Source organism: Petromyzon marinus (assembly GCF_048934315.1).
Source record: "Petromyzon marinus isolate PM22_M1 ecotype Great Lakes invasive population chromosome 70 unlocalized genomic scaffold, UKy_Petmar_22M1.pri1.0 chr70_unloc.4, whole genome shotgun sequence".
In the NCBI taxonomy this organism is placed as follows: domain Eukaryota; kingdom Metazoa; phylum Chordata; class Hyperoartia; order Petromyzontiformes; family Petromyzontidae; genus Petromyzon; species Petromyzon marinus.
The window spans coordinates 108,533-136,357 of record NW_027422606.1 but is presented as its reverse complement, the minus strand read 5'-3'; the positions used below and the strand labels follow the sequence as shown (position 1 = coordinate 136,357).

Here is a 27,825-nt window from a genome sequence, read left to right as displayed (position 1 = left end):
CACTCACACCCAGGGTAGTGAACGAGTCTTATGGGGAGCGTTACGTGGAGCGCCCCCTGGAGCTGACGAGCGTCACTGTGTGTGTCACTGTGTGTGTCACTGTGTGTGTGTGTCACTGTGTGTGTGTGTCACTGTGTGTGTCACTGTGTGTGTGTGTCACTGTGTGTGTGTGTCACTGTGTGTGTCACTGTGTGAGTGTCACACTGTGTGTGTCACTGTGTGTGTCACTGTGTGTGTGTCACTGTGTGTGTCACTGTGTGTGTGTCACTGTGTGTGTCACTGTGTGTGTCAGTGTGTCACTGTGTGTGTGTCACTGTGTGTGTGTCACACTGTGTGTGTCACTGTGTGTGTGTCACTGTGTGTGTGTGTGTCACACTGTGTGTGTCACTGTGTGTGTGTCACTGTGTGTGTGTGTCACTGTGTGTGTGTCACTGTGTGTGTGTGTGTCACTGTGTGTGTCACTGTGTGTGTCACTGTGTGTGTGTGTGTGTCACTGTGTGTGTCACTGTGTGAGTGTCATACTGTGTGTGTCACTGTCACTCACACACACCCAGGGTAGTGAACGAGTCGTATGGGGAGCGTTACGTGGAGCGCCCCCTGGAGCTGACGAGCGTCTCTGTGTGTGTCACTGTGTGTGTGTGTCACTGTGTGTGTCACTGTGTGTGTGTCACTGTGTGTGTCACTGTGTGTGTCACTGTGTGTGTGTCACAGGGTAGTGAACGAGTCGTATGGGGAGCGTTACGTGGAGCGCCCCCTGGAGCTGACGAGCGTCTCTGTGTGTGTCACTGTGTGTGTGTGTCACTGTGTGTGTGAGTGTCACACTGTGTGTGTCACTGTGTGTGTGTCACTGTGTGTGTGTGTCACTGTGTGTGTGTCACTGTGTGTGTCACTGTGTGTGTGTCACTGTGTGTGTCACTGTGTGTGTGTCACTGTGTGTGTGTCACTGTGTGTGTCACTGTGTGTGTCACACCCAGGGTAGTGAACGAGTCTTATGGGGAGCATTACGTGGAGCGCCCCCTGGAGCTGACGAGCGTCACTGTGTGTGTCACTGTGTGTGTGTGTGTCACTGTGTGTGTCACTGTGTGTGTGTCACTGTGTGTGTGTCACTGTGTGTGTCACTGTGTGTGTGTCACTGTGTGTGTCACTGTGTGTGTCACTCACACACACCCAGGGTAGTGAACGAGTCTTATGGGGAGCGTTACGTGGAGCGCCCCCTGGAGCTGACGAGCGTCACTGTGTGTGTCACTGTGTGTGTCACTGTGTGTGTGTCACTGTGTGTGTGTCACTGTGTGTGTGTCACTGTGTGTGTCACTGTGTGTGTGTCACTGTGTGTCACTGTGTGTGTGTCACTGTGTGTGTGTGTGTCACTGTGTGTGTCACTGTGTGTGTGTCACTGTGTGTGTCACTGTGTGTGTGTCACTGTGTGTCACTGTGTGTGTGTCACTGTGTGTGTGTGTGTCACTGTGTGTGTCACTGTGTGTGTGTCACTGTGTGTGTCACTGTGTGTGTGTCACTGTGTGTGTCACTGTGTGTGTCACTGTGTGTGTCACACACAGGGTAGTGAACGAGTCGTATGGGGAGCGTTACGTGGAGCGCCCCCTGGAGCTGACGAGCGTCACTGTGTGTGTCACTGTGTGTGTGTCACTGTGTGTGTGTCACTGTGTGTGTGTCACTGTCACTCACACACACCCAGGGTAGTGAACGAGTCGTATGGGGAGCGTTACGTGGAGCGCCCCCTGGAGCTGACGAGCGTCACTGCGCGTCACGTGGGACGCGAGTTCACCTGCATCGCCATGAACGCCTTCGGCTTCGGACGCTCGTCCATGTTCATCGTGCGGAAGGGTGAGCGCTCACCTCGTCACTACTACCACCACTCACCTCCTCACCATCATTACAACATCACCATCACCACCACCACCACTCACCTCGTCACCATCACCACCATCACCTCGTCACCATCATTACAACGTCACCATCACCACCACCACCACTCACCTCCTCACCATCACCACCACTCACCTCGTCACTATCATCACCATTATCCACCTCGTCACCATCATCACCACGTCACCATCACCACCATCACCACGTCACCATCACCACCACTCACCTCGTCACCATCATTACAACGTCACCATCACCACGTCACCATCACCACCACTCACCTCGTCACCATCATCACCATCATCCACCTCGTCACCATCATTACCACGTCACCATCACCACCACTCACCTCGTCACCATCACCACCATCACCTCGTCACCATCATCACCATCATCCACCTCGTCACCATCATTACCACGTCACCATCACCACCACTCACCTCGTCACCATCATCACCATCATCCACCTCGTCACCATCATTACCACGTCACCATCACCACCACTCACCTCGTCACCATCACCACTCACCTCGTCACCATCACCATCACCTCGTCACCACCATCACCACCATCACCTCGTCACCATCACCACTCACCTCGTCACTATCATCACCTCGTCACCATCACCACCACTCACCTCGTCACCATCATTACCACGTCACCATCACCACTCACCTCATCACCACCACCACTCACCTCGTCACCATCATTACCACGTCACCATCACCACCATCACCTCGTCACCATCACCACTCACCTCGTCACTATCATCACCATCATCCACCTCGTCACCATCATTACAACGTCACCATCATCCACCTCGTCACCACCATCACCACTCACCTCGTCACTATCATCACCATCATCCACCTCGTCACCATTATTACAACGTCACCATCATCCACCTCGTCACCACCATCACCTCGTCACCACCGTCATCACCATCACCTCGTCACCACCGTCATCACCATCACCTCGTCACCATCACCACCACTCACCTCGTCACCACCACTCACCATCATCACCACTCACCTCGTCACCATCACCACTCACCTCGTCACCATCACCTCGTCACCATCACCACCATCACCACTCACCTCGTCACCATCACATCCTCCTCCTCATCCTTCTGTGTGTGTCTGTGTGTGTCTCTGTGTGTGTCTCTGTGTCTCTGTGTGTGTCTCTGTGTGTGTCTCTGTGTCTCTGTGTGTGTCTCTGTGTGTGTCTGTGTGTGTGTCTCTGTGTGTGTCTCTGTGTGTGTCTCTGTGTCTCTGTGTGTGTCTCTGTGTGTGTCTCTGTGTGTCTCTGTGTGTGTCTCTGTGTGTCACTGTGTGTGTCTCTGTGTGTCTCTGTGTGTGTCTCTGTGTGTCTCTGTGTGTGTCTCTGTGTGTGTCTGTGTGTGTATCTCTCTGTGTGTCTCTGTGTGTCTCTGTGTATCTCTCTCTGTGTGTCTCTGTGTGTGTCTCTGTGTGTCTCTGTGTGTGTATCTCTGTGTGTGTATCTCTGTGTGTGTCTCCGTGAGTGTCTCTGTGTATCTCTGTGTATCTCTGTGTGTGTCTTTGCGTGTCTCTGTGTGTATGTGTGTATCTCTGTGTATCTCTGTGTGTGTCTCTGTGTGTATCTCTTTGTATCTCTGTGTGTATCTCTGTGTATCTCTGTGTGTCTCTGTGTCTCTGTGTGTGTCTCTGTGTGTCTCTGTGTGTATCTCTGTGTGTATCTCTGTGTGTCTCTGTGTCTCTGTGTGTGTCTCCGTGTGTCTCTGTGTGTATCTCTTTGTGTGTATCTCTTTGTATCTCTGTGTGTATCTCTGTGTGTATCTCTGTGTGTGTCTCTGAGTGTTTCTGTGTGCATCTCTGTGTGTGTCTCCGTGTGTCTCTGTGCATGTCTCTGTGTATATCTCTGTGTGTATCTCTGTGTGTGTCTCCGTGTGTCTCTGTGAGTGTCTGTGTGTCTCCGTGTGTCTCCGTGTGTCTCCGTGTGTCTCTGTGAGTGTCTGAGTGTCTGTGTGTCTCCGTGTGTCTCCGTGTGTCTCTGTGAGTGTCTGAGTGTCTGTGTGTCTCCGTGTGTCTCCGTGTGTCTCTGTGAGTGTCTGAGTGTCTGTGTGTCTCCGTGTGTCTCTGTGAGTGTCTGAGTGTCTGTGTGTCTCCGTGTGTCTCCGTGTGTCTCCGTGCGTGCAGAGCCGCCTGCCCCCAGCCACACCGCTGCTGTGGCCGGCTCCCTGCTCGGCTGCGTGGCCCTGCTGCTGCTGCTGGCCGGCCTGCTCTACGCTCGCCGCATTGACCTACTGCTGTTTTACCGCGACCACCACCACCACCTCCACTCCAGCAACAACAATACAGCAGGTGGGCTGTCAATGGTGGGTGGGTGGGTGAGTGGGTGGGTGAGTGGGTGGGTGGGTGAGTGGGTGGGTGAGTGGGTGGGTGGGTGAGTGGGTGTGTGAGTGGGTGGGTGGGGGAGTGGGTGGGTGAGTGAGTGGGTGGGTGGGTGAGTGAGTGGGTGGGTGAGTGAGTGGGTGGGTGGGTGCGTGGGTGGGTGAGTGGGTGAGTGAGTGAGTGGGTGGGTGAGTGAGTGGGTGAGTGGGTGAGTGGGTGGGTGAGTGAGTGAGTGGGTAGGTGAGTGAGTGAGTGGGTGAGTGGGTGGGTGAGTGACTGGGTGGGTGGGTGAGTGAGTGGGTGGGTGAGTGGGTGGGTGAGTGGGTGAGTGGGTGGGTAGGTGAGTGGGTGGGTGGGTGGGTGAGTGGGTGGGTGGGTGAGTGGGTGAGTGGGTGGGTGAGTGGGTGGGTGGGTGAGTGGGTGGGTGAGTGACTGGGTGGGTGGGTGAGTGAGTGGGTGGGTGGGTGGGTGAGTGGGTGGGTGAGTGGGTGGGTGAGTAGGTGAGTGGGTGAGTGGGTGGGTGAGTGGGTGGGTGAGTGGGTGAGTGGGTGGTTGAGTGGGTGGGTGAGTGGGTGGGTGAGTGGGTGGGTGAGTGGGTGGGTGAGTGGGTGGGTGAGTGAGTGAGTGAGTGGGTGTCTGGGTGAGTGATTGGGTGAGTGTGTGGGTGAGTGAGTGAGTGGGTGTCTGGGTGAGTGGGTGGGTGAGTGGGTGGGTGAGTGGGTGGGTGAGTGGGTGGGTGAGTGGGTGGGTGAGTGGGTGGGTGAGTGGGTGGGTGAGTGAGTGAGTGGGTGTCTGGGTGAGAGTGATTGGGTGAGTGATTGGGTGAGTGAATGAGTGAGTGGGTGAGTGTGTGGGTGAGTGATTGGGTGAGTGAGTGAGTGGGTGTCTGGGTGAGTGAGTGATTGGGTGAGTGTGTGGGTGAGTGAGTGAGTGGGTGTCTGGGTGAGTGAGTGAGTGGGTGAGTGAGTGAGTGAGTGATTAATGGGGCTGTTGCCATTCTGCCTGGTGTCCCCGTGTCTCCCCGTGTCTCCCCGCGTCTCCCCGTCTCCCCCCGCGTCTCCCCGTGTCTCCCCGTGTCTCCCCGTGTCTCCCCGTGTCCCCGTGTCTCCCCGTGTCTCCCCGTGTCTCCCCGCGTCTCCCCGTGTCTCCCCGTGTCTCCCCGTCTCTCCCCGTGTCTCCCCGTCTCTCCCCGTGTCTCCCCGTCTCCCCCCGTGTCTCCCCGTGTCTCCCCGTGTCTCCCCGTGTCCCCGTGTCTCCCCGTGTCTCCCCGCGTCTCCCCGTGTCTCCCCGTGTCTCCCCGTGTCTCCCCGTGTCTCCCCGTCTCTCCCCGTGTCTCCCCGTCTCCCCCCGTGTCTCCCCGTGCCTCCCCGTGTCTCCCCGTGTCCCCGTGTCTCCCCGTGTCTCCCCGTGTCCCCGTGTCTCCCCGTGTCTCCCCGTGTCTCCCCGTGTCTCCCCGCGTGTCCCCGTGTCTCCCCGTGTCTCCCCGTCTCTCCCCGTGTCTCCCCGTGTCTCCCCGTGTCTCCCCGTCTCTCCCCGTGTCTCCCCGTCTCCCCCCGTGTCTCCCCGTGTCTCCCCGTGTCTCCCCGTCTCTCCCCGTGTCTCCCCGTGTCTCCCCGTGTCTCCCCGTGTCCCCGTGTCTCCCCGTGTCTCCCCGTGTCCCCGTGTCTCCCCGTGTCTCCCCGCGTCTCCCCGTGTCTCCCCGCGTCTCCCCGTGTCTCCCCCTGTCTCCCCGTGTCTCCCCGCGTCTCCCCGCGTCTCCCCGTGTCTCCCCGTGTCTCCCCGTGTCTCCCCGTGTCTCCCCGCGTGTCCCCGCTGCGCACAGACGGCAAGGAGTATGATGCGTATGTGTCCTTCTGCACGGAGAGCCCGTCCCCGGGTGAGGAGGAGTTTGCCCTGAAGACGCTACCCCAAGTGCTGGAGGGGGAGTTTGGCTACCGGCTCTGCCTGCTGGACAGAGACATCCTGCCTGGCGGGGGTGGGGGACTCACGCGGAGAGACAGAGACAGCAACCAACACCGCCACACAGCATCACACAGCATCACCACCAACACCAACACCGCCACACACACCACACAGCACCACCACACAGCACCACCACACACAGCACCACCAGGACTTCCACACAGCACCACCACCAACACCACCACCAGCACCACCACACACAGCACCACCACACACAACAGCACCACCACACAACACCACCACCACACACACCACACACACCACACACACCACACACAACACCACCACACACACCACACACACCACACACACCACACACAACACCACCACACACACCACCACCACACACAGCACCACACACACCACACACACCACACACACCACACACAACACCACCACACACACCACCACCACACACAGCACCACCAACACCACCTCCACACAACAACAACAATGGCCATTCGCCACTAAGTGGCGGTGACGTCACCACGACGCTTGTGCCAGGCTATGTGCACCCTGAGGCCACGTGAAGTGTCGAACGCCCGCTGGCAGGAGGTCACGGGGCAGACCCAGCAGGTGCCACGGGTCGACTGACTGAGATGACTGGCTGATGCACCACCTGTGCCCCCTACTGTGCCAACCTGCTGTGCTTTAGCCACCCGGCGCTCCGCTCGTTGTTGTGAGCGTCGCTCCTCCGCCCTCCGTTGTTGTTGGAGGGCGACTGCCTCCAACTGCCCAGTAGCGTCCTTCACGAGCCTCCTCCACAGAGGCCGATCTTGACACGGCTGGTACCAGTCATCGGCAAGTCCACTCAGCTCCACGTCCTCCTGTACCACGTCACTCCATCTCTTCTCTAGCCCGTGCCGCGCCCTTTTAGCCCCCTTGATCCGGCCAAACAAAAGCTGTTTAGGCATGCAGTGGCTGGGCATGCGGGCTACATGACCCAGTCATCGCAGCCTTGCCTGCCGAAGGAGCTCACCGATGGGACCGTGCCCAGATCTTTCAAGGATTTGTGAGCTCCTCACACAATCCAGCCTGCAGGTTAAACCCATGATAGATCGTTGGCAGGGCAGCCTCTGTTTCAAACTGGCGAAGATGTTCCATTAAGGGGGTCCACGTTTTGCAAGCGTAGAGAAGGGAGGGAATGACTGTGGCTGAGAAGACCTGAAGCTTAGTGCGGAGTGACAGACAAGGTAGCTTCCACACAGCGTTACGCAACCGATGACAAGAAATTGCCGCTCAACTGATTCGGAGTGAGACCTCTTCTGTTAAACCGGAGCCGGTCATAAGCACACTGCCCAGGTATGGGAAACTCTCCACTCTCCCCACAACTGCCCCATCACCGATTGGGAGTTGTGGGGGTGGAGTGTCCGATGGTACAAAATAGCCAGGCACGTGCTTAGTTTTGGTGGGGCTGATGGTAAGGCCCCATCTCTTAGTGGCACGCTCCAGTCTCAGCAGCAGCGTCTCCAACTCCTCCTCTGAATGAGCAGCTATTACCAAATCATCAACATACATAACGTGGTTGAGCAATAGGGAGCCATCCCTTGACCGTACCCGCGCATCGATCAGCCTCCCATTATATCTGTACCATATGGAGATTCCCCCGGTACAGCTATTGAAGGCTTCATGAACTACGTGGTCAAAATAGATATTAAATAATGTGGGAGCCAGAGGACATCCCTGTCGCACACCAAGGTGTAGAGGGAATGGCTCTGACTCCCGGCCACGTAGTTTTACCCGGGCCCGCTCATCATCATGAAGGTCCTTAATGATCGTGAGCAGAGGGTCAGGTACTCCAAAAGCACGAAGAACAACCCAGAGCCCAGGCCTACTGATGGTATCATAGGCCTTGACCAGGTCAATAAAACAGAGATGTAGGTCTTGCTGGAATTCCCTACACCTCTGCTGTAGCAGACGGACAGAAAATATGGCATCTGTGCAGGACCGCCCTTTCCTGAAACCGCATTGGGGCTCCGCAAGCCTCTCCTCAGCGTGCCTGGCAAGGCGATGTTGAATAATCCTTGCCAGGACCTTTCCCGGCACACTGAGGAGTGAGATGCCCCTGTAGTTGTTACAGTCGGTGCGGTCCCTCTTCTTAAAAAGGGGGACCACCAGGGCATCCTTCCAATCCTGCAGAACCCGTCCAGAGGTCCAGACTGTTGTTATGATGTCATATAGGGCAGTCTGTGCACAAACGCCACCCTCCCTCAGCATTTCGCTTGAGAGATCATCTCTGCCCGCTGCCTTTCCTGGTCTCAGACTCCGGATCGCCTTCAGTACTTCCTCAATAGATGGCACCTCAGCCAGTCACTCACAGGGGGTGACTTCTTCCAATATTTGAAGCACCACAGCCTCAGCAGGGTCATCCTCACTTTGTGCCACGATGTTTTTTCTGGCTGAGGGATTTTCCCTCCCCCAGGACGTCACAGAAATACTCAGCAAATCTGCAAACCTCCAGGCGAAGGCTGCGGTAAGCCTCCTCATTCTCTGACGTGGGATTCTGTAGCCGATGACAGTGGGCCTGTCGCTTTTTCTCAACAATCCTGAACACCTCCTCTGTCAGCCAGGGTCTCTGGGGAGGTCTGGACCACGTACCCAAAGCAGCCATTGCAGCTGCATGAGTCACAGTCCTAAACCTCGCCCATTTACCCTCGACATCAGGAGGAGTGGGGGACGATGCCAACCCCAGCTGCAGACGATGATGAAATTCTCGCTTGCAACTTTCATCAGATAACTGAGACCAGGCCACTTTTGGTTGGAATGGGGTCCTGGGTGTACACCCACCACCGGAGCGGAAGAATAGCAGGCGCATCTTACAGATGGCAAGTCGATGGTCAGAGGGCAGATCAGCTCCACGGTAGGTCCTGGTGTCAAGGACATGGGCTCGCATCCGCTGGTCCGTCACTATGTAGTCCAGCAGATGTTCTTGCTTGGACCCGGCATGCATCCATGATGTTGTGTGGATGCGCCAATGCCGGAACAGCGTGTTGGTAATTACAAGCCCATGGGCTGCACAAAAATCTAGCAGCCTCCTACCGTTGTTATTGAGCTGATCCGGCCCATGCCCTCAAATCACTCCAGACCAGGTGCCAGTATCATGACCAACTCGGGCATTGAAGTCGCCCAACATGATGACTCTATCCCGAGGGGCCACTTTAGCCAGCACCTGTGACAGGAGGTCATAGAAGGCATCTGACTCATCGGCTTTGCCTGCATCCCTCCACGGATGTTCGTCTTCGGTGGGGGCATATGTAACCACGACCACCAATCCTCGCCTCCGATTGATGGGAAGGCGAGCCCAAAGTAGCCCTGGGGCTTACAGCTTCCCACACCTCACCGCCACGCTCCCACGCCCCCTTCATTCTTTTGTTCAGAAGAAGAGCCACACCCTGTTGTTTGGCAGTCTGCTGCCCCGAGTAGAGGACTGTCCACCCCTCATGGTGGCAGGAGCCAGAACCGGTCCACCGGACCTCCTGAATGCCACAGAGATCCAGGCGGTACCGGTCCAGCTCCCGACAGAGGAGTGGCAGCCTCTCCTCCGCAGTGAGCGTTCGAACATTCCACGTGGCCAAACGAAGTGGCTTTTCGTTGTTTCTGGAGGAGCCCCGAGGGTAGAGATTCAGTCTCCTGGCTCCGCCAATTGGGGTTTGGCCAGGAGACGTCATAGACGCCTGGCCCCCCGGGGCCTCCGGCACAAGCTTATTAGTTACATATTTAAGTTGTAGTTTCGTGGTAATTTTTTGAAGGTGTAGGGGTTACCAGCCCCTCGCACAGGTCCAGAGCCCCCGTTTAGCCACTGTGGTGGACACAGACGCCATGAGGGGAGGAGCCAATCAGAATTGGCCCTCCCCCCACAGCACTGTCCACGACAGAGTTGCCCGTCCGGCACTGCACACAACACCACCACCACCCTCCCTCACCACTATCACCACACACACCACCACCACCCTCACCACCCTCACCACCACCACCCACAACACCACCACCACCACACACACCACCACCACCATCGCCCTCCCTCACCACCACCACCACCACTACACACACCACTACCACCACCCTCCCTCACCACCACCACCCTCCCTCACCACCACCACCCTCCCTCACCACCACCACCGCCCTCCCTCACCACCACCACCACACGCAACACCACCACCACACATAACACCACCACCCATCCCTCACCACCATCACCACACACACCACCACCACCCTCCCTCACCACCACCACACACCACCACCACCACCGCCATCCTCCCTTACCACCACCACCACCCTCCTTCACCACCACCACCACCATCACCACCACCACCGCCCTCCCTCACCACCACCACCACCACCCTCCCTCACCACCACCCTCCCTCACCACCACCACTACACACACCACCACCACCACCACCCTCCCTCACCACCACCACCACCCTCCCTCACCACCACCACCCTCCCTCCCTCCCCACCACCCGACAGCCATGGTGGAGGAGATCATCGGCGCCATCGACCGCAGCCGCCGCGTCATCGTGGTGCTGAGCCCGGCCTACGCCGCGTCGGCTCGCTGCGGCGGCGCCAGCCGCTGCGAGCTGGAGGCCGGCCTGCACGCCATGTTGGCGTCGGGCGACACCCGCCTCGTGTTGCTGCAGTTCCTGCCCCTGGGACACGGCGGCCGTGGCCGTGGCCGTGGCCGCCGCGGCTCCTCCTCGTCCGCGGCCGGCCCGGCCCTGCGGCGGGCCCTGGCCGTGCTGCCGGTCATCCGCTGGCGCCCCTCGGACGCCGACACGGCGCCGTCGGGGGCCTTCTGGAAGAGGCTGCGCTACGCCATGCCGCCACGGCCGCCACGGCCGCCACGGCCGCCGGCGGCGACGACCGGAGCGGCGACCGGAGCGGCGACTCCGGCGACTCCGGCGACCGGAGCGGCGACCGGAGCGGCGACGCTCGGAGGAGGAGAGGCGCCGCCGGCCAATGGGAGCGGACGCGGAGGAGGGCAGCAGCAGCTGATGATGTGGAGCAACGGAGGTAGAGGCGGAGGTGGAGGTGGAGGCGGTGGTGGAGGCGGTGGAGGCGGTGGTGGAGGTGGAGACGGCGGTGGAGGCGGTGGTGGAGGTGGAGACAGCGGCGGAGGCGGTGGTGGTGGAGGTGGTAGAGGTGGTGGTGGAGACAGTGGTGGTGGTGGTGGAGGAGGTGGTGGAGGTACCGCAGCAGCAGCAGCAGCAGCGTTACCCAGCGTGGACGAGCGTGGATCTGCGACGGTGTACGGTGGCAATGTGACGCTGGGGATGGTGAGTCGTGCTGAGCAGCAGCGGCGGTGTGAACCCTTGGCGGGCGACCTTTTGGGCGGTGGTCCTTCTTGATGGCACTGACTCCACGCACTCACTCACCCACTCACTCACCCACACACTCACCCACTCACCTACTCCCTCACCCACTCACTCACCCACTCACCCACTCACTCACCCACCCACCCACCCACTCACTCACCCACTCACTCACCCACCCACCCACTCACTCACCCACTCACCCACCCACTCACCCACTCACTCACCTACTCACTCACCCACTCACTCACTCACCCACTCACTCACCCACACACTCACCCACTCCCTCACCCACTCACTCACCCACTCACCCACTCACTCACCCACTCACCCACCCACTCACTCACCCACTCACCTACTCATTCACCTACTCACTCACCCACTCACTCACCCACCCACCCACTCACTCACCCACTCACCCACTCACTCACCTACTCACTCACCCACTCACTCACTCACCCACTCACCCACTCACCTACTCACTCACCCACTCACTCACCCACTCTGCAGGCTGGATTGTGAGGAGCTCACAAATCCTTGAAAGATCTGGGCAAGGTCCCATCGGTGAGCTCCTCCGGCGGGCAAGGCTGCGATGGCTGGGTCATGTAGCCCGCATGCCCAATCACCGCATGCCGAAACAGCTTTTGTTCGGCCGGATCGAGGGGGCTAAACGGGCGCGGCACGGGCTAGAGAAGAGATGGAGTGATGTGGTACAGGAGGACGTGGAGCCGAGTGGACTTGCCGATGACTGGTACCAGCGGTGTCAAGATCGGCCTCTGTGGAGGAGGCTCGTGAAGGATGCTACTGGGCAGTTGCAGGTAGTCGCCCTCCAACAACAACGGAGGGCGGAGGAGCGACGCTCAGAACAACGAGCGGAGCGCCGGGTGGCTAAAGCACAGCAGGTTGGCACAGTAGGGGGCACAGGTGGTGCACCAGCCAGTCATCTCAGTCAGTCGACCCGTGGCACCTGGGTCTGCCCCGTGACCTCCTGCCAGCGGGCGTTCGACACTTCACGTGGCCTCAGGGTGCACATAGCCTGGCACAAGCGTCGTGGTGACGTCACCGCCACTTAGTGGCGAATGGCGGGTGTTGTTGTGTCCTGTAGTGTGGTACTGTAGCATGGTGTACTGTAGTGTGGGGGGAGTGTGAGTGTGAGTGTGTGAGTGTGTGGGGTGTGTGTGCGTGTGGGGGGGGAGTGTGATTGTGGTGTACTGTAGCACGTGGTGTACTGTAGCACGTGGTGCACTGGAGCACGTGGTGTACTGTAGTGTGGTGTACTGTAGCACGTGGTGTATTGTAGTGTGGTACTGTAGCACGTGGTGTACTGTAGCACGTGGTGTACTGTAGTGTGATGTACTGTAGCACGTGGTGTACTGTAGTGTGGTACTGTAGCACGTGGTGTACTGTAGCACGTGGTGTACTGTAGTGTGTGTGTACTGTAGTCTGGTGCAATGTGGGATATATAGCAGAGTGTGTGTGTGTGTGAGTGTGTGTGCGTGGGGTGTGTGTGTGAGTGTGGTGTGTGTGTGTGTGTGGGGGGTGTGTGTGAGTGTGGGGTGTGTGTGTCTGGGGTGTGTGTGTGTGGGGTGTCAGTGTGTGTGAGTGTGCGTGCGAGTGTGAGTGTGTGGGGTGTGTGGGGTGTGAGTGTGTGTGGGGTGTGTGTGAGTGTGTGAGTGGGGTGTGAGTGTGTGTGTGTGGGGTGTGTGTGTGGGGAGGGTGTGTGGGGTGTGTGTGTGTGTGAGTGTGTGTGTGGGGTGTGTGTGTGAGTGTGTGTGAGTGTGTGTGGTGTGTGCGTGGTGTGTGTGCGTGGTGTGTGTGTGAGTGTGTGTGTGCGTGGTGTGTGTGTGTGCGTGGTGTGTGTGCGAGTGGGGTGTGTGCGAGTGGGGTGCGTGTGAGTGGTTTTGTGTGTATGTGTGTAGCTAGATCAGTGCGTGCGAGGGGCTGGTAACCACTCCACCTGCCACTTCATCAACCAAACACCGCGGTGGGAACACCGCCGTGACCCCTTGTGACCAAACTCCATCAGGCGGAGCCAGCGGACGGCTCCTGTTCCCTTGGGTTCCTCCAGGAACGGGAGGACACTTCGCGTGGCCACGCGAAGTGTTCGGACTCTCGTTGCGGAGGAGAGGCTGCCGCTCCTCTGTCGGGAGCTGGACCGGTACCGCCTGGATCTCTGCGGCATTCAGGAGGTCCGGTGGACCGGTTCTGGCTCCTGCCACCATGAGGGGTGGACAGTCCTCTACTCGGGGCAGCAGACTGCCAAACAACAGAGAGTGGCTCTTCTTCTGAACAAAAGAACGAAGGGGGCGTTGGAGCGTGGCGGTGAGGTGTGGGAAGCTGTAGGTTCCCGGCTACTTTTGGCTCGCCTCCCCATCGACAAGAGGCGAGGAGTGGTGGTCGTGGGTCCTTGTGCCCCCGCCTAAGATGAACATCCGTGGAGACGCAGACAAAGCCGATGAGTCAGACACCCATAACCTCCTTTCCCAAGTGCGAGCTAAAGTGGTCGCTCGGGATAGAGTCATCCTGTTGGGTGACTTTAATGCCCGAATTGGTCATGATGCAGACACTAGGGTTGGAATGATCAGAAGGTATGGGCCAGATCAATAACTTAAGGAGGCTTCGAAACTTCTGTGCAGCCCATGGGGTTGTAATTACCAACACACTGTTCCGGCATCGGCGCATCCACACAACATCATGGATGCATTCAGGGTCCAAGCAAGAACATCTGCTGGACTACATAGTGACGGACCAGCGGATGCGAGCCCATGTCCTTGACACCAGGACCGACCGTGGAGCTGATCTGTCCACTGATCATCGACTTGTCATCTGTAAGATGCGCCTGCCATTCTTCCACTCTGGTGGTGGGTGTCCATCTAGGTCTCTGTTCAAACCCACAGTAGCCTGGTCTCCGCTAGCTGATGAAAGTTGCAAGCGAGAATTTCATCATCGTTTGCAGCTGGGGTTGGCATCGTCCCCCACTCCTTGTGATGTTGAGGGTAAATGGGCGAGGTTTAGGACTGTGACTCATGCTGCTGCAATGGCTGCTTTTGGTACGCGGTCCAGACCTGCCCAGAGACCCTGGCTGACAGAGGAGGTGTTCAGGAGAGTTGAGTAAAAGCGACAGGCCCACTGTCATCGTCTACAGCATCCCACGTCAGAGAATGAGGAGGCTTACCGCAGCCTTCGCTCGGAGGTTCGGAGAGCCGTGAGGCGCTGCAAGGATGGGTGGTTGTCTTGGGTTTGCTCAGGAGATGGAAACTGCCTCAGCCCGCATTCACAAATCGCTCTTTAATTCCATCAAGAAAGTAACTTGCAGTGCCACACCTATTACCATCATTAGGGGACAGAACGGTGATCCAATCTCTGACCCCCAGGAATTAATCTGCAGGTTTACAGAGCATTTTTGTGAGATCTTGGGGGGAGGAAAATTCCGTCAACCAAGGAAACATCGTGGCACAAGGTGGGGATGATCCTGCTGAGGCTGCGGTGCCTCGAATATTGTCAGAGGCAGCCACCCCTCTTGTGAGTGGCTGGCTGAGGTGCCATCTTTGCACGTGGTACTGAGGGCAATCCGGAGTCAGAGACCAGGGAAAGCACCGGGCAGAGACGATCTTCCAAGTGAACTGCTGAGGGAGGGTGGAGTTTGTGCACAGACTGCCCTATATGACATCATAACGACTGCCAGGACCACAGGACGGGTTCCGCAGGATTGGAAGGATGCCCTGGTGGTCCCCCTTTTTAAGAAGGGGGATCGCACAGACTGTAACAACTACAGGGGCATCTCACTCCTCAGTGTGCCGGGAAAGGTCCTGGCAAGGATTATTCAACATCGCCTTGCCAGGCACGCTGAGGAGAGGCTTGCGGAGCCCCAATGCGGTTTCAGGAAAGGGCGGTCCTGCACAGATGCCATATTTTCTGTCCGTCTGCTACAGCAGAGGTGTGGGGAATTCCAGCAAGACCTACATCTCTGCTTTATTGACCTGGTCAAGGCCTATGATACCATCAGTAGGCCTGGGCTTTGGGTCGTTCTTCGTGCTTTCGGAGTCCGTGACCCTCTGCTCACGATCATTAAGGACCTTCATGATGGTGAGCAGGCCCGGGTAAAACTACGTGGCCGGGAGTCAGAGCCATTCCCTGTACACCTTGGAGTGCGACAGGGATGTCCTCTGGCTCCCACATTATTTTCCATGATCTTTGACCACGTAGTTCGAGAAGCTTTCCATGACTGAACCGGAGGAATTTCCATCTGGTACAGGGAAAATGGTCAAGGGATGGCTCCCTATTGCTCAACCACGTTATGTATGCCTATGATCTGGTGATTGCTGCTCACTCAGAGGAGGAGTTGGAGACGCTGCTGCTGAGACTGGAGCGTGCCACTAAGAGGTGGGGCCTTACCATCAGCCCCACCCAAAATTAAGCACCTGCCTGGGTATTTTATACCATCGGACACTCCACCCCCACAACTCCCAATCGGTGATGGGGCAGTCGTGGAGAGAGTGAAGAGTTCCACATACCTGGGCAGTGTGCTTATGACCGGCTCCAGTTTAACAGCAGAGGTCTCACTCCGAATCAGTCGAGCGGCAATATCTTTTCATCGGTTGCATAACGCTGTGTGGAAGCTACCTGGTCTGTCGCTCCGCACTAAGATTTGGGTCTTCTCGGCCACAGTCATGCCCTCCCTTCTCTACGCTTCTGAAACGTGGACCCCTCTCATGGAAAATCTGAACCATTTATAAACATCTATCCGGGGTTTAACCTGCAGGCTGGATTGTGTGAGGAGCTCACAAATCCTTGAAAGATCTGGGCAAGGTCCCATCGGTGAGTTCCTCCGGCAGGCAAGGCTGCGATGGCTGGGTCATGTAGCCCGCATGCCCAGCCACCGCATGCCGAAACAGCTTTTGTTCGGCCGGATCGAGGGGGCTAAACGGGCGCGGCACGGGCTAGAGAAGAGATGGAGTGATGTGGTACAGGAGGACGTGGAACTGAATGGACTTGCCGATGACTGGTACCAGCGGTGTCAAGATCGGCCTCTGTGGAGGAGGCTCGTGAAGGATGCTACTGGGCAGTTGGAGGCAGTCGCCCTCCAACAACAACGGAGGGCGGAGGAGCGACGCTCACAACAACGAGCGGAGCGCCGGGTGGCTAAAGCACAGCAGGTTGGCACAGTAGGGGGCCCAGGTGGTGCATCAGCCAGTCATCTCAGTCAGTCGACCCGTGGCACCTGGGTCTGCCCCGTGACCTCCTGCCAGCGGGCGTTCGACACTTCACGTGGCCTCAAGGTGCACATAGCCTGGCACAAGCGTCGTGGTGACGTCACTGCCGCTTAGTGGTGAATGGCGGTTGTTGTTGTGTGTAACTGTGTGTGTGTCTGTAACTGTGTGTGTGTAACTGTGTGTGTGTGTTTAAGCGTGTGTGTGTAAGCGTGTGTGTAAGCGTGTATGTGTGTGTGTAAGCGTGTGTGTGTAAGCGTGTGTGTAAGCGTGTATGTGTGTGTGTAAGCGTGTGTGTGTGTGTGTGTAAGCGTGTGTGTGTAAGCGTGTGTGTGTGTGTAAGCGTGTGTGTGTAAGCGTGTGTGTGTAAGCGTGTGTGTGCAAGCGTGTGTGTGTGTGTGTAAGCGTGTGTGTGTGTGTAAGCGTGTGTGTGTGTGTGTAAGCGTGTAAGCGTGTGTAAGCGTGTAAGCGTGTGTGTGTAAGCGTGTGTGTGTGTAAGCGTGTGTATGTAAGCGGGTGTGTGTGCGTGTGTGTGTGTGTAAGCGTGTGTGTGTGTGTGTAAGCGTGTGTGTGTGTGTGTAAGCGTGTAAGCGTGTGTGTGTGTAAGCGTGCGTGTGTAAGCGTGTGTGTGTAAGCGTGTGTGTGTGTGTGCGCGGTGCATCGGTAGAGTGAAATGGTGATTGCCGGTTCTCGGACCCCCATGCTAAACGGCTCAGCTCCGTTCGACATTGGCGCCACCACCGCCACCACCGCCACCACCGCCACCACCGCCACCACCGCCCCTCTCAACCACAATCTGAGCGATCCGTTTGACGAGACGCTGAGATTCCTCACCGCAGAATCGCCCGGTACGTAAGTTGTGACCTGGAGAATCGTTTGTAGTCCCACATCGTACGCACGTAGTGTGATCCTCGCGTGTCCACGTGACGTGTCCACGTGACGTGTACACGTAGCCAACTGTGCAAACTTAACACAACAACAACATCAACACAACAACAACAACTTCAACAACACAACATCAACAACAACACAACATCAACACAACAACATCAACAACACAACAACAACACAACATCAGCAACAACACAACATCAGCAACAACACAATATCAACAACATCAACAACACAACATCAACAACACAACATCAACAACAACACAACATCAACAACATCAACAACATCAACAACAACATCAACAACAACATCAACAACATCAACAACACAACAACATCAACAACACAACATCAACAAGAACACAACAACAACACAACAACAACACAACAACAACATCAACAACACATCAACAACACAACAACAACACCATCAACAACACAACAACATCAACAACATCAACAACACAACAACATCAACACCAACATCAACAACACAACAACAACACAACAACATCAACAACAACATCAACAAGAACAACACAACAACAACATCAACAACACAACAAAACAACAACATCAACAACATCAACAACACAACAACATCAACAAGAACAACACAACAACATCAACAACACAACAACATCAACACAACAACATCAACAACACAACATCAACACAACAACATCAACACAACAACATCAACACAACAACATCAACAACAACACCAACACAACAACATCAACAACACAACAACATCAACAACATCAACAACACAACAACATCAACAACACAACAACATCAACAACAACACAACAACAACACAACAACACAACATCACAACAACAACACAACAACATCCACAACACAACAACACGACATCAACAACACAACAACAACACAACAACACAACAACAACACAACAACATCAACAACACAACAACATCAACAACACAACATCAACAACACAACAACAACAACAAAACAACATCAACAACAACATAAACAACACAACGACACAACATCAACAACACAACAACAACACAACCACAACAACAACACAACATCAACAACAACACAACAACATCAACAACACAACAACAACACAACAACAACACAACAACACAACAACATCAACAACAACAACACAACAACACCAACAACATCAACAACACAACAACAACATCAACAACACAACAACAACAAAACAACATCAACAACAACATAAACAACACAACGACACAACATCAACAACACAACAACAACACAACCACAACAACAACACAACATCAACAACAACACAACAACATCAACAACACAACAACAACACAACAACAACACAACAACACAACAACATCAACAACAACAACACAACAACATCAACAACACAACAACACAACAACAACATCAACAACACAACAACAACAAAACAACATCAACAACAACATAAACAACACAACGACACAACATCAACAACACAACAACAACACAACCACAACAACAACACAACATCAACAACAACACAACAACATCAACAACACAACAACAACACAACAACAACACAACAACATCAACAACATCAACAGGCAGCCATTGTAAAGAAGTGACTGTCAGTGTCGACACAGAGAGACATCAAAGCAGAGACCCTTCGCTTGAACCAACGTTGTTATTATTGATCGTTGTTCTTATTGATCGATGTGCTTATTGATCAATGTGACTATTGATCGATGTGATTATTGATCGTTATTCTTATTGATCGATGTGCTTATTGATCATCGTGACTGTTGATCAATGTGCTTATTGATTTGTGTGCTTATTGAGCGTTGTTCTTATTGATCGATGTGCTTATTGATCATGGTGATTGTTGATCATCGTGACTGTTGATCAATGTGCTTATTGATTTGTGTGCTTATTGATCGTTGTTCTTATTGATCGATGTGCTTATTGATCATCGTGACTATTGATCAATCTGCTTATTGATTTGTGTGCTTATTGAGCGTTGTTCTTATTAATCGATGTCCTTATTGATCATTGTGATTGTTGATCAATCTGCTTATTGATGTGTGTGCTTATTGATCGTTGTGCTTATTTATCGATTTGCTTGTTGGTCGATGTGCTTATTGATCCGTGTGCATATTGATCAATGTACTTATTGATGGGTGAGCTTATTGATGCTTGCGTTTATGGACCGTTGTGCTTATTGATCTGTGCGCTTATTTATCGTTGTGTTTATTGATCGATGTTCATATTGCTTAATGTGCTTATTGATCAACGTGCTTATATATCGATGTGCAAATGCACCGATGTGCTTATCGATCATTGTGCTTATCGATCATTGTGCTTATGGGTGAGTGGGTGAGTGAGTGGATGGGTGGGTGGGTGAGTGGGTGGTTGGGTGAGTGAGTGGGTGGGTGGGTGGGTGAGTGGGTGAGTGGGTGGGTGGGTGAGTGAGTGAGTGAGCGAGTGGGTGGATGGGTGGGTGGGTGACTGGGTGAGTGAGTGGGTGGGTGGGTGGGTGAGTGAGTGGGTGGTTGGGTGAGTGAGTGGGTGGTTGGTTGGGTGAGTTAGTGGATGGGTGGGTGGGTGAGTGAGTGAGTAGGTGAGTGGGTGAGTGGGTGAGTGAGTAGGTGAGTGAGTGAGTGGATGAGTGAGTGAGTGAGTGGGTGAGAGTCTGAGTGAGTGGTGAGTGAGTGGGTGGGTGAATGAGTGAGTGGGTGAGTAGGTGATTGAGTGAGTAGGTGAGTGAGTGAGTAGGTGAGTAGGTGAATGAGTGAGTAGGTGAGTGGGTGAGTGGGTGAGTGAGTAGGTGAGTGAGTGGGTGAGTGAGTGAGTGGGTGAGAGTCTGAGTGAGTGGTGAGTGAGTGGATGGGTGAATCAGTGAGTGGGTGAGTAGGTGATTGAGTGAGTAGGTGAGTGAGTGAGTGGGTGAGTGGGTGAGTGAGTGAGTGAGTGGGTGGGTAGGTGAGTGAGTGAGTGGGTGGGTGAGTAGGTGAGTGGGTGAGTGGGTGAGTGAGTGAGTGGGTGAGTGAGTGAGTGGGTGAGTGAGTAGGTGGGTGGGTGAGTGAGTGGGTGAGTGAGTAGGTGGGTGGGTGAGTGAGTGGGTGAGTGAGTGCGTGGGTGTATGGGTGAGTGAGTGGATGAGTGAGTGAGTGAGTGCGTGGGTGTATGGGTGGGTGAGTGAGTGAGTGGATGAGTAAGTGAGTGGTGAGTGATTGAGTAGGTGAGTGGGTGAGTGAGTGGTGAGTGAGTGAGTGGTGAGTGAGTGGTGAGTGGGTGAGTGGGTGGGTGAGTGAGTGAGTGGGTGAGTGAGTGAGTAAGTGAGTAGGTGAGTGAGTGATTGGGTGAGTAGGTGAGTGAGTGGGTGAGTAGGTGAGTGAGTTAGTGAGTGGGTGAGTGCATGCCACGTCTCACTCCTCCTGAACTTGCTCGATCTAGTTTCAAGTGAAACGTCGAATGTGCTCCCTCGCTCGCCAGAATTGCGACCAAAACCCCCTGGCTGTGAGGGTCGCCCTCTGGCCCACTCTGGTGGCGGGTTCAGCTGAAACACCACCACAGCACCACGTGACAATGGGGCGCCACAGTGGCTAGGAGATGTTAACCACCTCGCCTGGTACACAGGAGGTCGTGGGTTCGATCCCGACCCCTGAGTATGCCTGCTGCTGATGCTGCCCCAGTATGCGTGGAGTCTGTGTCTCTCTGCGCGTGGCTGTGTGCGATGCTTCTGCAGATGCCGCTATGATTTGTGATGTCCACGTGGTCACTGCTGAGCACAGCAGACCAATGGGGGCCTTACAGCTCGTCACGTGTTCATAGTTTAGTTTTAGTGTGGGTCTCTGTGAGTATGGGTCTCTGTGGGTGTCTGTGTGTCTCTGTGTCTCTGTGTCTCTGTGTGTGTCTGTGGGTCTCTGTGGGTCTCTATGAGTGTGGGTCTCTGTGGGTCTGTGGGCATGTGTGGTTGTTTGTGTGTCTCTGTGGGTATCTGTGAGTGTCTGTGGATCTCTGTGAGTCTCTGTGGGTCTCTGTGGGTCTCTATGGGTCTCTGTGGGTCTCTATGGGTCTCTATGGGTCTCTGTGGGTCTCTGTGGGTCTCTGTGGGTCTCTATGGGTCTCTGTGGGTCTCTATGAGTATGGGTCTCTGTGGGTCTCTATGGGTCTCTATGGGTCTCTGGGGGTCTCTATGGGTCGCTGTGGGTCTCTATGGGTCTCTGAGTGTGGGTCTCTATGGGTCTCTGTGGGTCTCTATGAGTATGGGTCTCTATGGGTCTCTGTGGGTCTCTATGACTATGGGTCTCTATGTGTCTCTATGGGTCTCTATGGGTCTCTGTGGGTCTCTATGACTATGGGTCTCTATGAGTCTCTGTGGGTCTCTATGGGTCTCTGTGGGTTTCTGTGGGTCTCTATGACTATGGGTCTCTATGACTATGGGTTTCTGTGGGTCTTTGTGGGTCTGTGTGCGTCTCTATGAGTGTGGGTCTCTATGAGTGTGGGTCTCTATGGGTCTCTGTGGGTTTCTGTGGGTCTCTGTGGGTCTCTATGGGTTTCTGTGGGTCTCTATGAGTGTGGGTCTCTATGAGTGTGGGTCTCTATGGGTCTCTGTGGGTTTCTATGAGTGTGGGTCTCTATGGGTCTCTATGGGTCTCTGTGTGTTTCTGTGGGTCTCTATGACTATGGGTCTCTATGGGTTTCTATGGGCTCTGTGGGTTTCTGAGTCTGGGTCTCTATGAGTGTGGGTCTCTATGGGTCTCTATAGGTCTCTGTGGGTCTCTATGACTATGGGTCTCTATGGGTCTCTATAGGTCTCTGTGGGTCTCTATGACTATGGGTCTCTATGGGTCTCTGTGGGTCTCTGTGGATCTCTATGAGTGTGGGTCTCTATGGGTCTCTGTGGGTCTCTGTGACTATGGGTCTCTATGTGTCTCTGTGGGTCTCTGTGGGTCTCTATGAGTGTAGGTATCTATGAGTGTGGGTCTCTATGGGTCTCTGTGGGTCTCTACGAGTGTGGATCTCTGTGGGTCTCTGTGGGTCTCTATGACTATGGGTCTCTATGGGTCTCTGTGGGTTAATATAACTCTGGGTCTCTATGGTTCTCTGTGGGTCTCTATGGGGCTTTGTGGGTCTCTATGGGTCTCTATGGGTCTCTGTGGGTCTCTTTGGGTCTCTGTGGGTCTCTATGTGTTTCTGTAGATCTCTATGGGTCTCTATGGGTCTCTGTGGGTCTCCATGGATCTCTATTGGTCTGTGTGGGTCTCTTTGGGTCTCTGTGGGTCTCTATGGGTGTCTATGAGTCTCTATGAGTCTCTGTGGGTGTGGGTCTCTGTGGGTCTCTATGGGTCTCTATGAGTCTCTATGAGTCTCTATGGGTGTCTGTGGGTCTCTGTGGGTCTCTGTGGGTGTGGGTCTCTATGGGTGTCTATGGGTCTCTATGGGTGTCTATGGGTGTCTGTGGGTCTCTATGGGTGTCTATGAGTCTCTGTGGGTGTGGGTCTCTATGGGTCTCTATGGGTGTCTATGAGTCTCTGTGGGTGTGGGTCTCTATGGGTCTCTATGGGTGTCTATGAGTCTCTGTGGGTGTCTGTGGGTCTCTATGGGTGTCTATGAGTCTCTGTGGGTGTCTGTGGGTCTCTATGGGTGTGGGTCTCTATGGGTGTCTATGGGTGTCTATGGGTGTCTATGAGTCTCTGAGTCTCTATGGGTGTCTATGGGTGTCTATGGGTCTCTATGGGTGTCTATGGGTCTCTGAGTCTCTATGGGTGTCTATGGGTGTCTATGGGTGTCTGAGTCTCTATGGGTGTCTATGGGTGTCTATGGGTCTCTATGGGTGTCTATGGGTCTCTGAGTCTCTATGGGTGTCTATGAGTCTCTGTGGGTGTGGGTCTCTATGGGTGTCTATGAGTCTCTGTGGGTGTCTGTGGGTCTCTATGGGTGTCTATGAGTCTCTGTGGGTGTGGGTCTCTATGGGTGTCTATGGGTGTCTGTGGGTCTCTATGGGTGTCTATGAGTCTCTGTGGGTGTGGGTCTCTATGGGTCTCTATGGGTGTCTATGAGTCTCTGTGGGTGTGGGTCTCTATGGGTCTCTATGGGTGTCTATGAGTCTCTGTGGGTGTCTGTGGGTCTCTATGGGTGTCTATGAGTCTCTGTGGGTGTCTGTGGGTCTCTATGGGTGTGGGTCTCTATGGGTGTCTATGGGTGTCTATGAGTCTCTGAGTCTCTATGGGTGTCTATGGGTGTCTATGGGTCTCTATGGGTGTCTATGGGTCTCTGAGTCTCTATGGGTGTCTATGGGTGTCTATGGGTGTCTGAGTCTCTATGGGTGTCTATGGGTGTCTATGGGTCTCTATGGGTGTCTATGGGTCTCTGAGTCTCTATGGGTGTCTATGAGTCTCTGTGGGTGTGGGTCTCTATGGGTGTCTATGGGTGTCTATGGGTCTCTATGGGTGTCTATGAGTCTCTGTGGGTGTCTGTGGGTCTCTATGGGTGTCTATGGGTGTCTATGAGTCTCTGTGGGTGTGGGTCTCTATGGGTGTCTATGAGTCTCTGTGGGTGTCTGTGGGTCTCTATGGGTGTCTATGGGTGTGGGTCTCTATGGGTGTCTATGAGTCTCTGTGGGTGTCTGTGGGTCTCTATGGGTGTCTATGAGTCTCTGTGGGTGTCTGTGGGTCTCTATGGGTGTCTATGGGTGTGGGTCTCTGTGGGTGTCTGTGGGTCTCTATGGGTGTCTATGAGTCTCTGTGGGTGTCTGTGGGTCTCTATGGGTGTGGGTCTCTATGGGTGTCTATGGGTGTCTATGGGTGTCTATGAGTCTCTGAGTCTCTATGGGTGTCTATGGGTGTCTATGGGTCTCTATGGGTGTCTATGGGTCTCTGAGTCTCTATGGGTGTCTATGGGTGTCTATGGGTGTCTATGGGTGTCTGAGTCTCTATGGGTGTCTATGGGTGTCTATGGGTCTCTATGGGTGTCTATGGGTCTCTGAGTCTCTATGGGTGTCTATGAGTCTCTGTGGGTGTGGGTCTCTATGGGTGTCTATGAGTCTCTGTGGGTGTCTGTGGGTCTCTATGGGTGTCTATGAGTCTCTGTGGGTGTGGGTCTCTATGGGTGTCTATGGGTGTCTGTGGGTCTCTATGGGTGTCTATGAGTCTCTGTGGGTGTGGGTCTCTATGGGTCTCTATGGGTGTCTATGAGTCTCTGTGGGTGTGGGTCTCTATGGGTCTCTATGGGTGTCTATGAGTCTCTGTGGGTGTCTGTGGGTCTCTATGGGTGTCTATGAGTCTCTGTGGGTGTCTGTGGGTCTCTATGGGTGTGGGTCTCTATGGGTGTCTATGAGTCTCTGTGGGTGTCTGTGGGTCTCTATGGGTGTCTATGAGTCTCTGTGGGTGTCTGTGGGTCTCTATGGGTGTCTGTGGGTCTCTATGGGTGTCTATGAGTTTCTGTGGGTGTCTGTGGGTCTCTATGGGTGTGGGTCTCTATGGGTGTCTATGGGTGTCTATGAGTCTCTGAGTCTCTATGGGTGTCTATGGGTGTCTATGGGTCTCTATGGGTGTCTATGGGTCTCTGAGTCTCTATGGGTGTCTATGGGTGTCTATGGGTGTCTATGGGTGTTTGAGTCTCTATGGGTGTCTATGGGTGTCTATGGGTCTCTATGGGTGTCTATGGGTCTCTGAGTCTCTATGGGTGTCTATGAGTCTCTGTGGGTGTGGGTCTCTATGGGTGTCTATGAGTGTCTGCGGGTCTCTATGGGTGTCTATGAGTCTCTGTGGGTGTGGGTCTCTATGGGTCTCTATGGGTGTCTATGAGTCTCTGTGGGTGTCTGTGGGTCTCTATGGGTGTCTATGAGTCTCTGTGGGTGTGGGTCTCTATGGGTGTCTATGGGTGTCTGTGGGTCTCTATGGGTGTCTATGAGTCTCTGTGGGTGTGGGTCTCTATGGGTCTCTATGGGTGTCTATGAGTCTCTGTGGGTGTGGGTCTCTATGGGTCTCTATGGGTGTCTATGAGTCTCTGTGGGTGTCTGTGGGTCTCTATGGGTGTCTATGAGTCTCTGTGGGTGTCTGTGGGTCTCTATGGGTGTGGGTCTCTATGGGTGTCTATGGGTGTCTATGGGTGTCTATGAGTCTCTGAGTCTCTATGGGTGTCTATGGGTCTCTATGGGTGTCTATGGGTCTCTGAGTCTCTATGGGTGTCTATGGGTGTCTATGGGTGTCTGAGTCTCTATGGGTGTCTATGGGTGTCTATGGGTCTCTATGGGTGTCTATGGGTCTCTGAGTCTCTATGGGTGTCTATGAGTCTCTGTGGGTGTGGGTCTCTATGGGTGTCTATGGGTCTCTATGGGTGTCTATGAGTCTCTGTGGGTGTCTGTGGGTCTCTATGGGTGTCTATGAGTCTCTGTGGGTGTGGGTCTCTATGGGTGTCTATGAGTCTCTGTGGGTGTCTGTGGGTCTCTATGGGTGTCTATGAGTCTCTATGGGTGTGGGTCTCTATGGGTGTCTATGGGTCTCTATGGGTCTCTATGGGTGTCTATGAGTCTCTATGGGTGTGGGTCTCTATGGGTGTCTATGGGTCTCTATGGGTCTCTATGGGTGTCTATGAGTCTCTGTGGGTGCGAGTGACTTTGTCTCTCTTCCGGCCTTTGTCTCTTCCGCAGAGGTGAGGAGACTCCCAGACGGCAGGAAGCACCACGGGAAGAAACCCTAAGCCTCACCACTCCCTCACCACCACCTCACCACTCCCTCACCACTCCCTCACCACCACCTCACCACTCCCTCACCACCACCTCACCACCACCTCACCACCACCCCTCACCATCACCTCACCATCACCTCACCATCACCTCACCATCACCGCTCGCTCACCATCACCGCTCACCACCACCCCCTCACCATCACCGCTCACCACCACCCCCGCCCGCTCACCACCACCCCCGCCCGCTCACCACCCCCTCTCACTCACCACCCCCTCTCACTCACCACCCCCTCTCGCTCACCACCCCCGCCCGCTCACCCGGCGGCCGGAGCAAGAGACTCGACTCTGGAGCCCCGTGATTCGTCCGTCGGTCGTCACGTGACACGTTTGCTTGGCCGTGATTGGCCCGCGTGGGGACTCAGGCCAGTGCTCAACTGCTGGCTCAGGAGGCGGACAAAGCAGCCGGGGAGGGGGAGGAGCTTAACGGGGTGGGGGCGGAGTCGAGTGACGGCGCCGGCCAATCACGCGGAGACTTTCCCAATACAAGGGCAGCTTACGAACATTCGACTTATGAACATTCGACTTACGAACTTTGAGATAATTAAACATTCCCCGTGTGCCCATTTGCAGCCTGTGCGGACCGAGAGTCGTAAGTTCAACAGCTGCGCATTAGATGGCAGTGATGGCATCTACATCTACAGAACGTGAAGAACCAGTGGCATCTACAGAACGTGAAGAACCAGTGGCATCTACATCTACAGAACCTGAAGAACCAGTGGCATCTACATCTACACGTGAAGAACCAGTGGCATCTACATCTACAGAACGTGAAAAACCAGTGGCATCTACATCTACAGAACGTGAAGAACCAGTAGCATCTACATCTACAGAACGTGAAGAACCAGTGGCATCTACATCTACAGAACGTGAAGAACCAGTGGCATCTACATCTGCAGAACGTGAAGAACCAGTGGCATCTACATCTGCAGAACCCATATATACCCATAGAGACCCATAGACTCATGCAGAGACACCCATAGACTCACTCACACAGAGACTAATAGATTCACACAGAGATCCATAGACTCACCAGATAGAGACCCATAGACTCACACGGATACCCATCGACTCACAAAGGGACCCATAGACTCCCATAGAGACCCAAAGATTCATTGCAAGAGACCCATAGACTCACTACACAGAGACCCATAGACTCACTCACACAGAGACCCATAGACTCACTCACACAGAGACCTACAGACTCACCACACAGAGACCCACAGACTCACCACACAGAGACCCACAGACTCACCACACAGAGACCCACAGACTCACCACACAGAGACCTACAGACTCACCACACAGAGACCCACAGACTCACCACACAGAGACCCATAGACTCACTCACACAGAGACCCACAGACTCACCACACAGAGACCCACAGACTCACCACACAGAGACCTACAGACTCACCACACAGAGACCCACAGACTCACTCACACAGAGACCCATAGACTCACT

At 54.6% G+C, this 27,825-nt stretch overlaps 1 protein-coding gene across 2 annotated transcripts; it reads left to right on the top strand.

The window, feature by feature from the left end:
- Positions 1-472: 472 nt before the first annotated feature.
- On the top strand, positions 473-27,801 carry LOC142908114 (single Ig IL-1-related receptor-like). 2 transcript variants are annotated; one of them, XM_076058371.1, is made up of 6 exons: positions 473-1,842; positions 4,062-4,226; positions 6,079-6,231; positions 10,689-11,494; positions 17,408-17,588; positions 26,266-27,801. In XM_076058371.1, the coding sequence occupies exons 1-6, from the start codon at positions 1,794-1,796 to the stop codon at positions 26,313-26,315; spliced, it is 1,404 nt and encodes a 467-aa protein (XP_075914486.1). In that variant the 5' UTR covers positions 473-1,793; the 3' UTR covers positions 26,316-27,801. The 2 variants fall into 2 exon arrangements, with proteins under 2 accessions (XP_075914486.1, XP_075914485.1); XM_076058370.1 differs by lacking the exon at positions 17,408-17,588 and having other exon boundaries at positions 777-1,842.
- Positions 27,802-27,825: the final 24 nt, after the last annotated feature.

What these genes read in the sequence shown, in the direction of transcription:
- LOC142908114 (XM_076058371.1), top strand. Translation starts at nt 1,794, where the DNA reads ATGAACGCCTTCGGCTTCGGACGCTCGTCCATGTTCATCGTGCGGAAG. An exon ending in CATGTTCATCGTGCGGAAGG is followed by an intron (nt 1,843 to 4,061) that starts GTGAGCGCTCAC and finishes CCGTGCGTGCAG; the next exon opens with AGCCGCCTGCCCCCAGCCAC. An exon ending in CCTCACCGCAGAATCGCCCG is followed by an intron (nt 17,589 to 26,265) that starts GTACGTAAGTTG and finishes TCTCTTCCGCAG; the next exon opens with AGGTGAGGAGACTCCCAGAC.